Source organism: Dromaius novaehollandiae, unplaced genomic scaffold, assembly GCF_036370855.1.
Source record: "Dromaius novaehollandiae isolate bDroNov1 unplaced genomic scaffold, bDroNov1.hap1 HAP1_SCAFFOLD_45, whole genome shotgun sequence".
Classification (NCBI taxonomy): Eukaryota; Metazoa; Chordata; class Aves; order Casuariiformes; family Dromaiidae; genus Dromaius; species Dromaius novaehollandiae.
Window position 1 is genome coordinate 1,511,304 of NW_026991505.1, and position 18,759 is coordinate 1,530,062.

The window sequence follows — 18,759 nt, forward strand, 5'->3', positions numbered from 1 at the left end:
CTGTCACAGCAGCCAGCTCCGACCCAGGCACAGAAGGCCTCTGGTCAGGCAGACCAGGTTCATGCCTCTGGAGAAGTGTGATAAATACAAATATCTGTGTACAGAAATGATTTTCACAGATATAATAAACAAGCAAAGAAAGCATAAGCCAGCCTGAGAGAAACTGGGAATCGTTCATGAAGAGAGAAGGGCAGCCTATGAGTGGTAAAATATTACACATTGAATCAATTTCCTCAGTGCCTCTTTGATCTCTTTGTTCCTCATGCTGTAGATGAGCAGGTTCAGTGTTGGAGGCACCACTGAGCACAGAACAGCCACCACCAGCTCCAGAGCTGGGGAGGACATGGAGGGGGGCTTCAGGTAGGCAAACATTGCAGTGATGACGAACAGGGAGACCACGGCCAGGTGCGGGAGGCACATGGAAAAGGCTTTGTGCCGGCCCTGCTCGGAGGGGATCCTCAGCACGACCCTGAAGATCTGCACGTAGGACAGCACAATGAACACAAAGCACTCACAAGCTACACAAAAACTAACCGCAGTAACCCCAGCTTTCCTGAAGCAGGAGTCAGAGCAGGAGAGCCTGAGGAGCTGGGGGATTTCACAGAAGAACTGCTCCACAGCATTGCCTTGGCAGAGTGGAATTGAAAATGTGTTCGCAGTGTGCAGCACTGCATTGAGAAAACCACTGGCCCAGGCAGCTCCTGCCATTTGAACACAAGCTCTGCTGCCCATGAGTGTCCCATAGTGCAGGGGTCTGCAGATGGCAATATAGCGGTCATAGGCCATGACAGTGAGGAGATAATATTCTGATGAAATGGAGAAAAGAAACAGAAAGACCTGGGCAGCACATCCTGAGTAGGAAATGGCCCTTGTGTTCCACAGGGAATTGGCCATGGATCTGGGGACAGTGGTGGAGATGGAGCCAAAGTCCAGGATGGAGAGATTGAGGAGGAAGAAGTACATGGGGGTGTGGAGGCGGTGGTCACTCGCTATGGCAGAGATGATGAGGATGTTGCCCAGGACGGCAGCCAGGTAGATGCCCAGGAAGAGTGAGAAGTGCAAGAGCTGCAGCTCCCGTTTGTCCGCAAATGCCAGGAGGAGGAACTCGGTGAGGAAGCTGCTGTTGGACATTTCCTCCCTCTGGGCAGTGGGGACTGTCCAAGGAGGAGAAGACAACGAAGAGTTAGGAAAGACTCCTCTGAGCCAAGCCCATGCCATTTCTCATAGGCTCCCCACTTTGCACCCCCTCACCCCCCAATAAACATGCGCATTTCCTTTCCCAGTTTTGGGAGGACCTTCGCTCAGCCCCCTTGCTTTAGCTCCGTTTTGTGCTGGTTGAGTTTGCTGTGAGGAGCAGGGACCTCTGCCCACGGGCTCCAAAGGAGTCAGTCCTGCTCCACGGCAATGAGCACATGGCAATAGAGCTCTGATGTTCATTTTATGTCAGATGAAGGTCCCCTTTAATGGGGAAGAGCTTTGTAATATCTCCACACAGAGTTCCTGAGACTGTGGGCTGCTGCAGCAATGCTTAAGGTTGATTTTATAGTCATTTTGGCAAGGTTTTTTTCGATGCTCCCACCACACGTGGGGAGCTTTCTCTGAAGTTGTAGAAATCCTCATTTCTGTTGTTGGAGAGATGAAGACTACTGAGACCAGAGAGGAAAAAGCACTCCCCGTGGTTTAGCGCAGAGTCAGGACCGCTGATCTGTCTAGCAGATTCATTCCCAGCTGTCCTGTGCTTGCACCTCTCTCAGCTGGAGGACAACTGCCCTCTGAGGTTACTCTGAAAAAGAAACTGGGCTGTGATGAAAGCACAAAGGTCCAGGTTCAAAGTGCAGCTCTCCAAACTTCTCTCTTTCTCAGCCTAGACATGGAGGTGTGAGGGAGAAGGCGTGACGTGGCTGCTGACATAGATGATCAGACTGAGGACTCTGATGTGGGTGCTGACACCCAAACATCAACACTTGCATTCTCTTGGGTGGGAGAGGAGACACGGGGGATTGCTCAGAGGAAGGTGCCTGCACTGAGGGGGCCAAAGGGGAGTTGCTCCACGTCCCCCTTGCAGTGTCACCAGTCTCCTCTGATTCTCCAGCCATGGCTCTGCTGCCTGGAGCTGTTCCTGTGCCTTGTCCCATCCAGGGCTCACAGACCCCGTGCCACCCTCTGCGTGCGCAGTGCTGCAGAACTCTGGTGGAGCTTTGAGGTAGCTCCTGCTTTGACCTTCCTCTCGGAAGATCCCCTCAGGAGATGTCCTGGGGGTGAGAACAAGCTGTGAACAGCCCAGGCTCACATGCACCCTCCCGATGGGAGAATGAACCTGCCCTGCCAGGGGTTGCTTCTTCTACCCAGAGCTTCTCCGCACAGTGTCACGGGGAGTTCCCCGGGTGGGCTGAGTGCTGACCCTCATGGGCAGCAGCGTCACTGCTCAGGACACGCAGCATCCGTGGAGTGCAGGGACACTGCTCTGAAGTGTGACCTGTGGAGACACATGTGCATGCTCCGGCTTCACATCCCTAAAGCTGTGCCTAGGAGAAGAGAGCAGTGACGCCTTGTCCTTCCGACGGTGGGGCAAGGAATCCCTGCTGTGGAGCACCTCCTTCTCCTGCCCCGCCCCAAGGAGCTGTGAGAGCCGTCCTGACAGATCGGCTCAGCCATGGGATGTGCCAGCTTAGAAGACCCCCGTAGGAACCACAGCTGCATGGCCAGGCAGCCAGAGACCTACTGTGCCAAGGGCAGTGAAGACTTCCCCTCCAGCGAGCTCTCAGCTGTCCTCCCACTCCCGACTGCCATGAACTTCTCTCCGCCATGCCTTGTCTCATCTAGGCACTTTCAGGCAGTGCCCTGAGCCCTGCTGCTCTTTGCAGAGGAGCTGCTCCTGGACTGAGCAGCTCTCTGCAGAGTCTGCCAGGTTGCCATGAGCTCTCTCGGTCCCAGGAGCCTGGCCCAGCTCAGGAGCAGAGGCACAGCCAAAGGCAGGACTTTCTCTGCCCTACAGGCTTCCTCAAGATGTGCCTGTTGGCTCCAGGGCTGACAGCTCCTGAGAGGCAGCAGAGTCCCTCCCGGGGAATGTGCTTTGAAGTAGGCTAAAGCAATCACCTATCTTCCCTCTCTAAACTATGGAGAGAGACTAAATCCAGCAGTGCAATTTTTCCTGTCGGAAGAGAGAGATGCCTAAGAGAAGTGGAGCCCTCCTCCTCTGGAATTCTCTATTCCCGTCACACAATTAGACAGAAATCCTTGACAGCGACAAGAAGGGAATTTATTCACCCATCCTTTGATTACCGATTCAGCTGAGTCAACCGAGGCGCGTAATCTCAGCTTAGCAGCCCAAAGGCTGGATGGGGATTCCACACCATCCCATACGCACCACGAGCACAGAGCAGGGGGGGATCCCTCTTGCCTCTGGTTCTGCTGAACACAAAATAGGTGTCTACACGCAAGCCCCTTGTCCAAGCTCCCAGTATAATTGGTGGAGATGGAAGGCAGAAGCGCTGGCAGAAACACCTAGAGGCACTTGAGGGGTGGTCCAAGACACGAGCAAGTGTTCGCAAGCTCTGATGAAGCAGTTATGAGACTTGCATCATTTTGCAGCATCAGCTGGAGGCCAGGAGAGGAAGGAATATCCTCGGCTGCCTGATATGACAGTAGATGCCCACATTTAGGACAACTAAACTTGTCACTGCTCTTTAAGTCCAGTGTTGGACTATGCAGCTGACCAAAACAAGAGCTGTCTCTCTCTGCAGGCTCCCTCGACTTTATTTGCTAGATCTCCTTTTGACACATGTATGTCCCTATTTTTCAGACACCTCATTTAAGTCAAATGCAGCGACTCAATGTCATATGGCCTAAAAATATTCCTCCAGCACCATGTCACATTCACAGTGGGAGAACCAGGAGAGTCACCTCATCTCCGGTTGCCGGGGAATGTCAGAGCCTGGCCAGGGGTTCACTGCTCTCCCTAATCAGCAGGTCAGGACAGAGGATCCCAGTGACCCCTTCTTAGCGCAGGCTGCAACCCAGCATCGGCTCTGCCCTACTCCTCATCCGGAGCCTTTCTGCCAGCAGGGCTTGCTCCTGAGTCAGGACAGACACAACAGCAGTGCCCTGCTGCTGTGGCCAAGGAGCTCGGTGACCAGCCAGCTCAGAAGGAATGATCTCCTCTCCCAGCAGCACCTAGCAGTCACATCTCTGTGATGAACAAGGCCAAGGACGTGTTTCATGAGACAGCAGAAGTGAAGACTACATTACTAAAAAACCACAGCGTAACTGCATCTTTTGAAGCCAGCTCCAGAAGCAGTAAGGGCATGCTCAGATGATGGCACCCAAGGAGAAGTCAAATCCACCCCCAACCTTGGAGGTCAAGCTTGTGCAGATGAGGGGTGAGGTGAGAGGCCAACCTGAGTCATAACTGCAAAGCAGAAAGCTTCACCTACTGCCTAAAGTCTAAGCTCTAAGAGGAACGCCTACAGCCTTAGGACCAAGCTGCCTCCCTCAAATCCCAGAGCCTTCAAGATATCTTCCAAGCCTAGCTTGAAGCTGGTTGACCAATCATTCCTTCACTTTGGGGCCTGTGTGTCACGGGGGGCTGAGAAACAATCCCTGACCCCCGGCTGACTGGTGCTCTGAGGTGCCTGTGTGGGGCTGGCCGGAGTGCTGGGACTTGTGAGCTTTCTTCTGGGCACTCGAGGAAGGGGATGCCACGTGCATCACCTGTTCCACCAACATCTCCCCCCTCCTCCCTGACCTGCCACATGGGGAAGGGCGCACCAGACCAGCGAATGGGAGCTCCGAGGTTGGTGGCCCCAGGGCAGCCCGTGTGCTGCAGCACAGAATCGCAAACAATGCAGCACTTTTTCCGAGCTGGGCTTAAAGGCGGCTCGTTCACCCAAGACAACTTTGGTGAACGCGTCATTTGAGATGACATTTTCTGCCCCACTACCGCCTCGATCCACCACCAGGGTCAAGGGAAAAGCAAAATTCTTGATTCCAGATGACTGAGCTGACTCATATCATCCGTGCGAAGAACTTTACTATTGCCTTCGGAGAGAACGACTTCTAAAGAATGTCACTTCTAGGATATTTGCCCAATTCTGTTTGCCAGCCTGACCTAGGCTGGCAAAACTGTGGATAACATCTGCTGAGGAAAGGAGCGTGTTCCTGCTGAAGAGCCTCACAATCCTCTTTTGTTGGCTACTGGAGAGCCCAAGATCACATAAGAGCCCCAAATTACATTTATACCACTTTCCTTGACCACCAGTTGGGAATCCCAGGGACTCAACATAGATGGCTTTGGTGAGTTCCATCACCTGCTCCTCTAAGCGCTGTTATTTCCACACTTTTTCCATCGCTGCATCTCCTAAAGATGACAAAATACTTTCAAAACGGACTGTTACATCCACTGCCAATGCCCAAGACCCTTTTACTGTTACCAAGCCTGGTTTAAAGAGCTCGTTCTTCTTATCCCTTAGATCGGGCTCCAGAAACACCACCCAGTCCATCCTCCTAAGCTCATTAGACGTCATCCTGTACAAGATGCTATGGCTCTTGACCCGGGACTCTTGGACTGCAGGACAATGACCAATAACATGGGAGCACATTTCCCATTCAACAGGACAATCCCTGCATCCTTTCCTGGACCCTTCCCCTAAACGTCTAACCAAGCACTCCCTAGCTGGGTAGACATTGTCCCGGACTTGTAATGGCGTCAGAATTTTCCTGTGGGGAATAAACCTATAATGCACCAACCAATCATTACTGATGTTATTGTTCACAGAATTCTTAGTACCGTGGCCCTGACTTTGCAGATTTATCCAATTTTCAGATTTGTGCTTTCTTCATCTATTTGGGCTAGGGAAGATGACCTTTGGAGCAGGTGTCTCCCATTCACATGCTGCCTCCCCCTCTTCCAATGTGGCCAGAATCACAGTAATAGCTAATCTATCTGTTACTGATCGTATTTTATCCACTCAGCCTTCTGCGGCAGTCCACAGATGCTTAAACATCGTCGGCCCCGATGTTCTTCACCCAGGTATCAAGCTTCTCTTGCCGCTCTGGCTTGGAAAGACCAACCCATGGGTCCACCCCCAGGCCCAAATATCTCTCGGAGCTGCCCGGCTCCATCCTGTTTAGTTTAGAGCCGTTCACCTTCCACAGATCACACTCACTGATGGTATCAGAGTCTTCTGTGGGCCTTATAAGGAACCCATGGCATTTCTCAGCCTGCAACCTCAGCCCTGTCGGTTGGCAGAACCCTTCAACCACTGTGATATTTCCCTGCATCCCATCTCACGAGTCAATAGGACTAGATCATCTGCAGACACCAATGATGTAACCCTTTTTCTGCCATGCTTAGATCCATTCCTGATCTTCTCCAACCTACATAACAGCGGGGCTATTGATAAATTGAACAGCATTGAGGACACTGGCTCTCCTTGCTTCACTCCAGTGAGGATCTCTATCGCCTCTAACTGCTTTCCCCTCTCCTCCAGCCGAGTTGTGGTGTTATCATACCTATCAGCTATGATACCTGTTACATAACCATCAATGCCTCTTTGTTTCAGGGCGTGAAAATATGGTGAACTGAATCGATGGCCTTTGTCAGATCCACAAAGACCACCCCCAGGGCTTTATATTCTCTTTTTGCATACTTTATCAGTATCTGGAGCACTTTCAGATCTTCCAAACAGCCTGAGGCTGATATAAAGCCCCTCTGGTGGCCGTTAATCAGACGTACTCTCATCATCTGGGCTGTCAGGATTCTTGAAAACAGCCTCAAGATAATCAACCTGATGGCAATGGGTCACCATTTGTTAACATCCAGATGTTTCCCTGGCTCTGAGGACTTTGGTATTAATATTGTTCTGCCCTCTTTGATCCCCACCTGGATCTTCCCAGCCAGCAGCCGGGGTCTGTGCATGAGGCAGAAATAGGTTTCTAATGGTGTAGGCCAAATGTATAGAAAATGGCAATAAAAAATGAAACAGCAAAGAAATTAAGAAAAAGAATATGATGCAAAAAAGATGTTTTATTATACTTTCCATTTTGTGTGTGTGTGTGTGTGTTCTTATCGTCCTCCTTTTGTTTTGTTTTAATTTGTTGGACTTTGGGGGGTTGTTGTTTGTAAAGGAAAACGATTTTCAAAATTGGGGTGGGATTCAGTTACAGAAACACAGACTACTTGGTGCCACTGTAGACACCCTGGTGCCCTCTGCCCAGCCTCCATCTTCAGCTCCAGAGGGGCTCTGGTCTCCCCCAGGTCCTGTGTGATAGCTGCCAGTCCCAGGGAAACACTTCAGGAACACTGGGACCTCTAAAAGTGGCACTAGATGCTTGTGTTTAGGAAACTGAGCTCTGCCTGGAAAGTTGAAGAATATTTTTCAACATTTTTTTTAAAAAAGGCACATTTTAGCAGCTGAAATCACTGAATAATTTTAATACAACGTCAACGTTTTCCTATAGTGCCAAACTGGAAATTTCCAGGAAGTGTATTAACCTCAGGAGAAAAAATGTTGATCTTCCCCAGTACTTGTGTTCCTACTGCTCTGTCTACTATACTGTGCATTTAATCTCAGTAATCTTTCCTGTATTTCTGCACATCCTTATTAAATGGACCATTTCTGAAGTCATCTGTTCAGAAGACTACCTGACTACACCCATTATGCATTGTCCATCCAGTTTTCCTCCTCCCGTTATTCTTTGTTCATTCAGATACCTATCGGCTACCCAGCTGCTGCTTTGAACTTCAGGGATTTTTAAGCTTGCCTCCTCTTTCAGTAGTTTGTCTAATTGTCTCATTAGTGAACTCCGTAACTGCGTTTATAGTTATCCTTTTCTATCTCTTTATCTGAAACACTTCCAGTAAGGTTATTCCCTGTGGAAAGTGGCCTTCATGGAGGCAACCTGGTCTTAATGTACAATTGAGGAATGCATTTTTTTTTTAATCTAAACTATACCATGTTTTCTCTTTTTTCGCAGCCAAGAAAAATCTTTCTGTGTCTGTTTGCAGGTAGTTCTCTAAATAAAGCAGGTGGGAATTGATTCATATGAGCTGTAACATTTGCCTACAGACTTCAGTAGAAAAAAGTTAGATAAGAAGAGGAGTTATGTGAGTCCCAGGTGGCTGAGAAGAGAAATGGTGGGGCTGAGGGCATGGGGGAGAAGACGGTGCAGTGTCTGACCACAAGTATCCTCCTTTTCCTACATGTCTGAACTTCATTAGGAGACAATCTGAATCAGCATCAGTTACAGAATGTTGGTAAAACTTATTCATTAAGCTGAAAAATGAAGAAAGTTGAAAAAGGAACCACCCCCCTCCCCAAGGATTCTTTTCTATTAGGTGCTCATTGCAACCTTCCTTTTTCAGCTACATTCCTGAAATCTCTCCAATTAGCCACATGACACTTGAAAACTGAAGACAGTTACAGGAAGAAACACTGCTCCTTAGGATCCTTTTTGTGTTTAATGAGCCCTCTGGTGCATTTGTGCAGGCACTGAAAGGAGATTGAACAAACCTCTCAAGAAGTTAAAGTCAGAAGCAAACTCAGCGGTTTCTTAGAGCATTAATGGGTCCCACTGGGGGCCATTACCTGCAAAGCTGTTAACGGGAAGTACAAGTCGAGGTGCCCTTCCCTGGAGGCTGGTTAGCGTAGAAAATCAGAGGCAGCAGTTAGTTAGTCAAAGGAAGTGTACAGGAGGCCTCAATTCCAAGTAAGCCCTTGATGTGTTTTATCAAGCAAAATGGTCAAGCATAAATGTCCAGCCTTGCAGAAGGGTGATCCTTTCCCTCACACGTTGCTCAGGGCTCTTCCTGGGCGAGGAGGAGGGGCAATGCCAAGTGTGGGACAATGGTAGAACACCTCCTGGTCTCCCTGAGGGGTGAGCAGGCAACGAGGCCCTGGTGCTGTAAGGAAACAGTGTCTTCTCGCAGGCCTCGCTGGTGGAGAAGGCAGCTATAGCCAAGGTGACAAAGACCTCAGTTCTGCCAGGGACTTTCAGCCTTGCCACCAACCTTGGCCATCCCCATCACAGACATCCTCCACTGTCCCATGCCTGCTCCTGTTTCCCCGCAGACCTTAGCCACCTTCTCCCTCCCTACACACTCTTTCCCCACCTTTGACCTGTTTCACTCTCCCTCGTTCCACCAATGTCTCTCCATCCTCACTGGGTGTTGCTTGAAAAACAAAGCTTTGGGCTCCTGCGAATTTGCTGTTGCCCAGCAAGCCACCTGGCTTCCTTCAAAGCCCTGCTAGAACTCCTCACTCACCTGCAATATCCCAGCCCCAAATGTGCTTGTATCCTGTGCAGTGACTTGCACATCCTTGTTCTTGTGTTCTCCTAAAGTCACAACTGCATTTCCTTTAAAGGTGACCATTGCATGCTCTCTGTGTTCTCCATCCTGCCTGCATCAGCCACACACCTACATGCACACAGCTCTTTCCCTGCACGCATATGTGTCCTGGTAATGTTCCTGCTCTGCCTGCCACAGTGGGACCTCACTCCAGGAGATTCACACATCCTCCAGAGAAAGGTCAGCTCTGTGGGCATGATTGAGCTCTGTCCACTCGCTCTCCAGCAGCATGCATTCCCCATCTCGCAGGCTAAGGCATGCACGCAAGATGGAAATGTCTCTGTCATCCCTGATAGGGTGAGAAGCCTTCAGCCCTGCCATGTTCCTAGCACTCAGCTCCTCCCCCTCTGCCCACAGACATAACCTCCTTTAATTGTCTGGGCTCAAACATGTGTGTGAGGATTTACTGAAGCCCTTATCCACCATTGCCTTTCTCACTGCCTTCTGCTCAACCCTCTATCCCACTGGCCAGCGCTGCCTCTCAGCTGTGACCCAGTGGCCTTTTGGAAGAAGCCTTGGGCTTCCTGGGTTTTCCTGGTGCTTTTTACAACCTTTCTGGCTTCCTCCAGAGATCTTAGGATGGGACAATTTGCTATTGGCTCTAATAGGGGCCTTTATGACCATCTTTTAGGAAACACTTGCATTTTTATGACTCCTCTGTGTGTGTGTGTGGAGCAATAGCCACGGAAAAGCACCAAATATACCAAAGCAGGCACCCAGTGGACTGCCAGGAAGAACCCTCTGAGATATCCCCAGGCCTGTGGCTTCAGGGCAAGACTTCTCACTGTGGAAGTGGATCCAGCCTCATCCACTCTCTAGAGAGGCAAATCGGCAATGTCCATGCCATCTGAGGCCTGAAGAGGTGGGTTCTGGTGAGATCACCCTTCGTTGGGCCCATTTTAGATGTGTACTTTAGGATGGGGAACCATGCCTTGTATTCATCATGTTGATTACATTGACACTGCCTACACAGGATGTCCTCATGAAAGTGAAGTTAAACAGGGGAGCTAAGCCCTGGCTTGTCCTTTGGGCCTGTCTGAAGATGCATAAAACATTTGCCTTTCCTCAGTCTCAGGATCTCCATGACCTTTCAAAGATGATACAGAGCGGCCTCGCTATGACTTTGGCCTGTTCTCTCAGCATCCTTGGATGCAGCCCCTCGGGTCCCACGGGCTCTTCAGGACTGAATTCGCTCAAGTAACCCCTGACTTGATCCTCATCCACTAATGGATGGTATTTTTTTCCATGAGTCCTGCCTCTAGGCACAAAGGCCTGGGAAGCTCTGCTAGCAAAAAGTGAGGCAAAGAAGACATTCAGTAGCTCAGACCTGTCTGCATCTACTCTTACTAAATTCTCTGCCCCATTTAGAAGTGGGCCCACATTTTCCTTGTTCATTCTTCTGCTGTTAATGAAGCAGCACCAGCTCATCTTGGTGCCTGTGATGTCCCTTGCAACTGTCAGCTCTAGGGGAGGTTTGGCTCTCCTAATGCCATGCCCAGACAGCATCTCTAAATTTCTTCCATTGTAACCTGTCCCTGCTTCCACCTCCTGTGTGCTGCTCGTTTGCATCGGAGCTCAGCCTTGAGGTCCCTGTGTTGCCAAGCCATCTCTGCCAGCTTGCCTGAGCTCCTTTGCTGGTCAGAGCTGCTTCCCACAGGATCCCCCCTTCCTGTGTCCTGAATAAGTCAAAGTCTGCCTGTCTGATGCCCAGGGTCTGTACCCTGCTACTCTCCATCCTAAATTCCCCTCAGGATCTGAGACTGCACTATTTTCATGGTGACTGCAGCCAAGGCTGCCACTGAGTATCACATCTCCAACCACTTCTTCTGAGTTTGCAAGTACAGATCCAGGTGACTCATAATGGCAGCTGGTCTCAGAGATTGTCCTGCTGTCCTCCAGGTACCTCCTGGACTGTTTGCGCCCTGCTGTGTTGCCCTTCCAGTGAATGCCAAGGAGATTAAAGTCCCCCATAAGAACCAGGGTCATTGCTCCAGAGGCTTGCTTGCGTTGCTTAAAGAAGACTTTGTTCACTTCTTCACCCTGTTGGAGTGGTTTGTAACTGCTACCACAATACCACCCTCCTCTGATCCTCACCCACAAGCATTCAGCCAGCCTGTCATCCCTCCCATAGAGGAGCTCCACACATCTGAGCTGCTCCTTCGTACAGAGGGCAATTCCCCTCCTCCTCTTTCCTGCCTGTCTTTCCTGAAGAGCTTCTGTCCATCCGTTGCAGCAGGCCAAGCCGCGTGAGTGGTCTTATCACAGATCAGTCATTCCCACAATGCCGGCACTCCTGTGACCACACACGGAGCTGCAGCTCCTCCTGCCTCTGCCCCAGGCAGAGTGCGGTTGCGTACATTTGGGCTGCAGGACCTCAGCTGTGGCGCTAGGGCCAAGCACAGAATTGCCACGGTGATCCTGTTGCCGAAAGCCAAGGACCCCATGTATGCTAAGGCCCCTTTTCAGAGCAGAGACATGCTGGACTTAACAGCAGATCACCATGCCACGATGAAATGAGGTTCCCACCAGGAGAGAAAACCCTGCAGTCCCCAAAGCCAGGCAGACAGGGCTTGGTTGTGCAACCATGACAGGAGAGGAGTTTTCTGCCTGAGCTGTCTCTGCAGCACCACTGCGCCTGTGACACAAATGAAGCTGATCTCCAGGAAGGAGTAGATCCTGCTGAGGACATCCCTGGAGGTTGGCAGCCTGCGATCCAGCTATGCTGTGATCATTGTTAGCATGTTCCCTGTTTCTGTCATCACGTGGGTGAGCAGAGGTTCAGGGAGAGGAGAACCATCAGTTTAAGAACATGGGCGCACGAGTAGAAACCCTGGTGGGGAGTGTCTCCCATTCCTGCAGCACCCTTGGACGTAGGTGGGATGGGCCTTGCCTCAGTACTACGGTGTTGGCATTCAGTTGCTGGCATTCAGGCATCTCACCCCTCTGAGATGCCCTGGGGAGTCTGTCCAGCACCCATCCAGAAGGGCATGGCTTCCCTGTAGGTCCTGCGCTGTATTTTCCAGTGGTTGTGTTGGCACCCCAGCCCCCTGACACAGCACTAGAGGCCTTTTTTATTCATTCCGATGAGAGCTCTGAGTCAACTTAGGACTCTGCAGTGCAGAGATGGGCACTCGTCTTAGCTTTGTAGCAACTTGGGCTCTAATAAATACTGATAGCTGATGCTCCAGAGGGATGTGGGTCTTTGAGAATTGCTCCATAGGAGCTTGAAGACATTTGAACATGTTTTGGATCACCTCTGGCACCTCGGATGTCACCAGCTGTTTGTGTGTGAGCAACTGACTCCTGCCCTCTACCTCCATGGATTAGAATTCAAGGAGCTCCCGTGCAGACACAAATTTTGTGCACACATGAATTGAGGGAAGAGGAATCCCACCTCCTCTGGGTCTGCGGCATGCACAGGAGGGAGAGGAATTGCCCCAAAGCCTCTAAGCAAAGAAGAGGCACCTGCATTGACTCATCTGAATCACTGCCCTACATGGGAAAACAACCCCCTCCCTATCACTTTCCACATGTCCTGCCTAGTAACTGGGGAGGAATAGGGATTTCCAGAGGAGGACAGTTTCACCTCTCTTAGACAACGATGCTCTGATAGGAGACATCACACTGCTGGACTCCACTGTTCTCTCTACAGTTTAGAGAGGGAAGATAGGTGATTGCTTTAGCCTGCTTCAAAGTACATTCCCCAGGAGGGACTCTGCTGCCTCTCAGGAGCTGTCAGCCCTGGAGCCCAGAGGGACATCTCGAGGAAGCCTGTAGGGCAGAGAAAGTCCTGCCTTTGGCTGTGCCTCTGCTCCGGAGCTGGGCCAGGCTCCTGGGACTGAGAGAGCTCATGGCAACCTGGCAGACTCTGCAGAGAGCTGCTCAGTCCAGAAGCAGCTCCTCTGCAAAGAGCAGCAGGGCTCAGGGCACTGCCTGAAAGTGCCTAGATGCGACAAGGCATGGCAGAGAGAAGTTCATGGCAGTCTGGAGTGGGAGGAGGGCTGAGAGCTCTTTGGGGAAGAAACGTTCACAGCCCTTAACACAGTAAGTCTCTGGCCACCAGCAACGCAGCTGTGGTTCCTAGACCTAGACCTAGACCTAAACCTGGCACATCCCACAGCTTATAGGATCTGTCAGGACAGCTCTCATGGTTTCTCTGATGTGGAAGAGGAGGATGTGCTCCAGGGCAGGGAGTATTTGCCACACCATCAGAGGGACAAGGCCTCACCGTCACCTTCTCCCAGGGATGGCCTCAGGGGTATGAAGTGTGGGTGTGCACACATATCTGCAAGGCAGAGCAGTGTCCCTGTGCCCCAGGGTACTGTGTGCAGGGGTCAGCGCTTGGCCTGCCCGGGGAACTCCCCACGGTGCAGCAGGGAGAAGCTCTGGGTGGAAGGAATGACAGCCAGCAGGGCAGGTTCATTCTGCTGTAGAGAGGGTACTGCATAGGTCGGGGCTGCTCACAGCTCTGCCTCACCATGAGGACCTTCCCAGATGGGGACTTTTCAAGAGGAAGGGTGAGTCACTGGGTACGTGAAAGGGAAGCAGCTTTTCGGAGTCTGTGATGTTAGTTTCCACAACTGGCCGGGGGGACATGGAAACAGGTTTGGGGGTTTAGATATGGGAATGAGACTCCTAAAATGTTACTCCGAAAGATCAAGAGGTCTGTGAGGAGCCTCCAAAAGCCCCTTCATTCCCTCTGCCCCCCGCCACCCGCAAGCACCAACATCTCTTTTGCAGTTATCATCATTCTCATCAGAGCTTTTCTGAGCTGCAGTCCCCACTGCCCGGAGGGAGGAAATGTCCAACAGCAGCTTCCTCACCGAGTTCCTCCTCCTGGCATTTGCGGACAAACGGGAGCTGCAGCTCTTGCACTTCTCACTCTTCCTGGGCTTCTACCTGGCTGCCGTCCTGGGCAACATCCTCATCATCTCTGCCATAGCCAGTGACCACCGCCTCCACACCCCCCATGTACTTCTTCCTGCTCAATCTCTCCATCCTGGACTTTGGCTCCATCTCCACCACTGTCCCCAAATCCATGGCCAATTCCCTGTGGAACACAAGGGCCATTTCCTACTCAGGATGTGCTGCCCAGGTCTTTCTGTTTCTTTTCTCCATTTCATCAGAATATTATCTCCTCACTGTCATGGCCTATGACCGCTATATTGCCATCTGCAAACCCCTGCACTATGGGACACTCATGGGCAGCAGAGCTTGTGTCCAAATGGCAGGAGCTGCCTGGGCCAGTGGTTTTCTCAATGCAGTGCTGCACACTGCGAACACATTTTCAATTCCACTCTGCCAAGGCAATGCTGTGGAGCAGTTTTTCTGTGAAATTCCCCAGCTCCTCAGGCTCTCCTGCTCTGACTCCTACTTCAGGAAAGCTGGGGTTACTGCGGTTAGTTTTTGTGTAGCTTGTGAGTGCTTTGTGTTCATTGTGCTGTCCTGCGTGCAGATCTTCAGGGTCGTGCTGAGGATCCCCTCCGAGCAGGGCCGGCACAAAGCCTTTTCCATGTGCCTCCCGCACCTGGCCGTGGTCTCCCTGTTCGTCATCACTGCAATGTTTGCCTACCTGAAGCCCCCCTCCATCTCCTCCCCAGCTCTGGAGCTGGTGGTGGCTGTTCTGTGCTCAGTGGTGCCTCCAACACTGAACCCGCTCATCTACAGCATGAGGAACAAAGAGATCAAAGAGGCACTGAGGAAATTGATTCAATGTGTAGTATTTTACCACTCATAGGCTGCCCTTCTCTCTTCATGAATGATTCCCAGTTTCTCTCAGGCTGGCTTATGCTTTTCTTTGCTTGTTTATTATATCTGTGAAAATCATTTCTGTACACAGATATTTGTATTTATCACACTTCTCCAGAGGCATGAACCTGGTCTGCCTGACCAGAGGCCTTCTGTGCCTGGGTCGGAGCTGGCTGCTGTGACAGCATCTCTGTACTAAAAAGGGATCTTCCCAGTGCAGCGCCTGAAGGCTGGGCTCGTCTTACACTAGGAAGGGAGGTTGGAGAGCAGCAGGAGTTGCTGGAGGAGCCCCAGCACCAGGACACTTGTGCTGGCCTGGGGAGTGGGGCTGGTTAGGAGGCAGCTGAGGTGGCAGCTGTCATCCTAGAGACAAGAGCAGGGGGGCAAGAGAGTGACTGGCTTCCATTTCCTAGTGCCATTGGAGGTCTTAGGGCTGGTGGGGAGGCTGACACCCACTCTCTGCCACCCCAGGAGCTGCTGTGCCCATTCGAGGGGCTCAGGCTTGGTGTCAAGTATGCAGATACCTGCAGCACCCTGTGGTGGACACTGCTGTGGGGTGATTCCCAGACTGTCCTGCTCTGCTGGGATGGGCTAGGGAGAGGCAATGGGAGGTGGGGAGAGCTGGGGAGGGGCCTGAAGTGGGCTGGAGAGTGCCTGGGGGTGGGAAATACCAGTCTTCAGATAACTTGTGTGAACAGGCAGGGTGGGTGAACACACCAGTGTGCTTGGGTTGCAGAGCCAGACTTCATGGCGAAGGAGCTGAGACATAAAAAGTGCACAAGAGTGTGGTCTGTGCCCTCTGCCTGCTTCCTCTGCAGACCTTGTGGGGCACAACCAGGAGACTTTCAGATGTGGCTGAAGAATGTCTAGTGGTCCTCCCTCTGACGCCAGTCTCCCACTGACATCTTCCCATCGAAGGCGGGCTTCCATAGGGCATCTGAGCCCCTGCGTCAGAGTTCAGTCCTAAGGAAAAGTGTCTTAGGAGCCATGTCATAGCTTGATGCTGCCTGGATACACCCAGTGCAATGCACTGTTGCCTTCTGCCATCCCCCATGCAGATGCATGCCACACCAGGGCATCATTTCCTCGGTGCACAAGAAGTCTAGGTTGGGCTCCATGACTCTCTACTTGCTGTCCTGAGACAATGATTCAGAAAAGGGCCATGGTCGGGATGGCTTTGCCACACTGTGATGGAGGCTGTGCTGTGCTGGAGTGTTTGGCAGTGCCCAAGGGCATGGGAGGGATTTGCTGGAAGTAGTTTGGGAAGTGGCTGTCATGATCACCCAAGAAAACCCAGTTTGTCCAGCTGTGCACATTGTTCCAAGGAGTGCAGAGGAGGGAAGACGTTTATGGTGGGTGGAGGGGTAGGGCTTGAGGTTTCAAAGTGCTGCTGAGTGCTTTAGTAGGTGATAAAAGAGACCTCATAATCAACAAAACAGGGCAGGAGGGGGCCCACTCCAAGTGTGTGCACACAAGGACACAAGGACAAGGCAGGGCAGGAGCAATCCGGGAGGTTTCTGGAGTGCAGTGATGATAACACTGTGACACGGGTGATCACGGAGTCAACGAGGGCAGGCACTTTGCTGGACCTGATACTCACTGACAAGGAAGAACTGGTTGGGGTTTTCAAGACTGGGGGCAGCCTTGGCTGCAGTGACCATGAGATGGTGGAGTTCAGGATCCTGAGAGGAGGGAGGAGGGCAAAAAGCAGGATCACAACCCTGGGCTTCAGGAGAGCAGACTTCAGCCTCTTCAGGGACCTGCTTGGAAGAATCCCATGAGATACAGTCCTGGAGAGAAGGGGGAGATCCAAGAGAGCTGGCTGATTTTCAAGGATCACCTCCTCCAAGCTCAAGAATGGTCCATCCTGATAATCAAGAAACAAAGCAAAGGTGTCAGGAGGCCTGCATGGATGAACATGGAACTCCTGACTGAACTCAAGCATGAAAAGGAAGCATACAAGAGGCAGAAACAGGGACAGTTGACCAGGCAGGAATATAGAATTGCTGTCCAAGCATGCAGGAAGCCAAAACCCACCTGGAGCTGACTCTGGTGGGGGACATGAAAGGCAACAAGAAGGGCTTTTGCAGGTATATCATCAGCAAAAAGAAGACTAGGGAATATGTGGTTGCAGCACAGAATAGGGCAGGGGACATGGTAACAAAGGACATGGAAAAGGCAAAGGTTTACAGTGCCTTCTTTGTCTCAGCCTTTCCTGATGAGATATGGCTTCAGGAATCTCAGGCCCCTGAGACCCATGGGAATATGAGAGGTGAAGATTTACCCTTGGTGGAGGAGGCTCAGATTAGGGAAGATTTGAACAAACTGGACATACACAACATCCACTGCACTCCCCTCCTCCACCCAGCCAGTCTTTCCATCACAGAGGGCTATCAGGTTGGTTAAGCATAATTTCCCCTTGGTGAGTGCAGGCTGACTACTCCTGATCACCTTCTTATCCTTCATATACTTGGAAATGGCTCCCAGGATGAGCTGCTGCACCACTTTCCCAGGGATTGAGGTGATGCTGACTGGCCTGCAGTTCCCTGGGTCCTCTCTCTTGCCCTTTTTGAACACTGGAGTGACATCTGCTTTCTTCCCGTCCTCAAGCACCTCTCCTGGTTGCCATGATCTGTCAAAGATAATTGAGAGTGGCCCAGCAATGATGTCTGCCAGCTTCCTCAGGACTTGTGGATGCATCCCATCAGTGCCCATGGACTTGTGTAAGTTGTTTGCTGAAGTGATCCCTAACCCAATCCTCCTCTACCAAGAGAAAATCTTCCTTTCTCCAGATTCGCCCGCCCCGCCCCGGACTCTAGGTCCTGGGATTCCTGGGGACCAGTCTTACCAGTAAAGACTGTTAGGCACAGAGGGCTAGATTCATGGCTCACTGTGGTGGCAGTGGACATGGTGAATGGGCTCCCACTCACCTGCCCGGGGCTGTCATACATGAGACAGGGCCAGTGGCAGACACCATCCTTCTGGCAGGGAATCTGGAGGCAGCTCGGAGAGCACATGGGATCTCCAGGGACACCACGTGCTGGGGGCGTGCAGTGGATGGAGCCTCTCGAAAGGAGAGAACATTTGATGTGTAGCTGGAAAAGGTAAAGACCTGTCCCCTTGCAGTGGTAAACTCCAGCTCTGATTGTTCATTCCAGGCCTGATGTCGGCATCTGTATCGAGGGGGAAGAGCCAGCCCTGAGCAGCCTCTCTCCTGGCCCAGACCCCCAAAGACCCTTGGAGGACAGCGGTGTGCTGACCCCTGTGTGGGGCACAGCCAGGGCTAGGCAGGGACTGGGCACTGGTGGGAGGCTGCCAAAGCAGGAGGGCTGCGGGGGGATGGGGCACATCATTGGGACTGTGCCAGGGGGATGTTTCCCCACCCCTGAAGGTACCCTGCCCTGTGAAGTGCCTGCAGGGCAGGTCTGTGGGATCACATGCAGGGCAGCAGGGCTGGGTGCAGGCTGGAGCCAGGACACTCCTCACTGCTCCATTGCCAAGAGGCAGCTGTGCTGCACAGAGCAGGAACCAGCTCTGCAGGCCCTGCAGGCCCTGGGAAGCTCATTCGGGTGAGCAGCGTTAAGGCAAGGGCTGGGAGCCAGCTGGCAGCTTGGGAGCCCATTGGGGAAGGCCTCCTGGCACTGGTATCACAGCCCAGCCCCACT

General features: G+C 51.8%; 1 protein-coding gene and 1 pseudogene across 1 annotated transcript; one reads left to right on the plus strand and one right to left on the minus strand.

The window, feature by feature from the left end:
- Positions 1-195: 195 nt before the first annotated feature.
- On the minus strand, positions 196-750 carry LOC135327055 (olfactory receptor 14A16-like; the record flags this gene model as incomplete). Its single annotated transcript, XM_064504672.1, has 1 exon — positions 196-750. A coding segment is annotated over one exon (555 nt), but the record flags the coding sequence as incomplete, so codon positions are not given.
- Positions 751-14,146: 13,396 nt separating this feature from the next.
- Positions 14,147-15,083, plus strand: LOC135327056 (olfactory receptor 14A16-like; annotated as a pseudogene).
- The last annotated feature ends 3,676 nt before the right edge of the window (positions 15,084-18,759 follow it).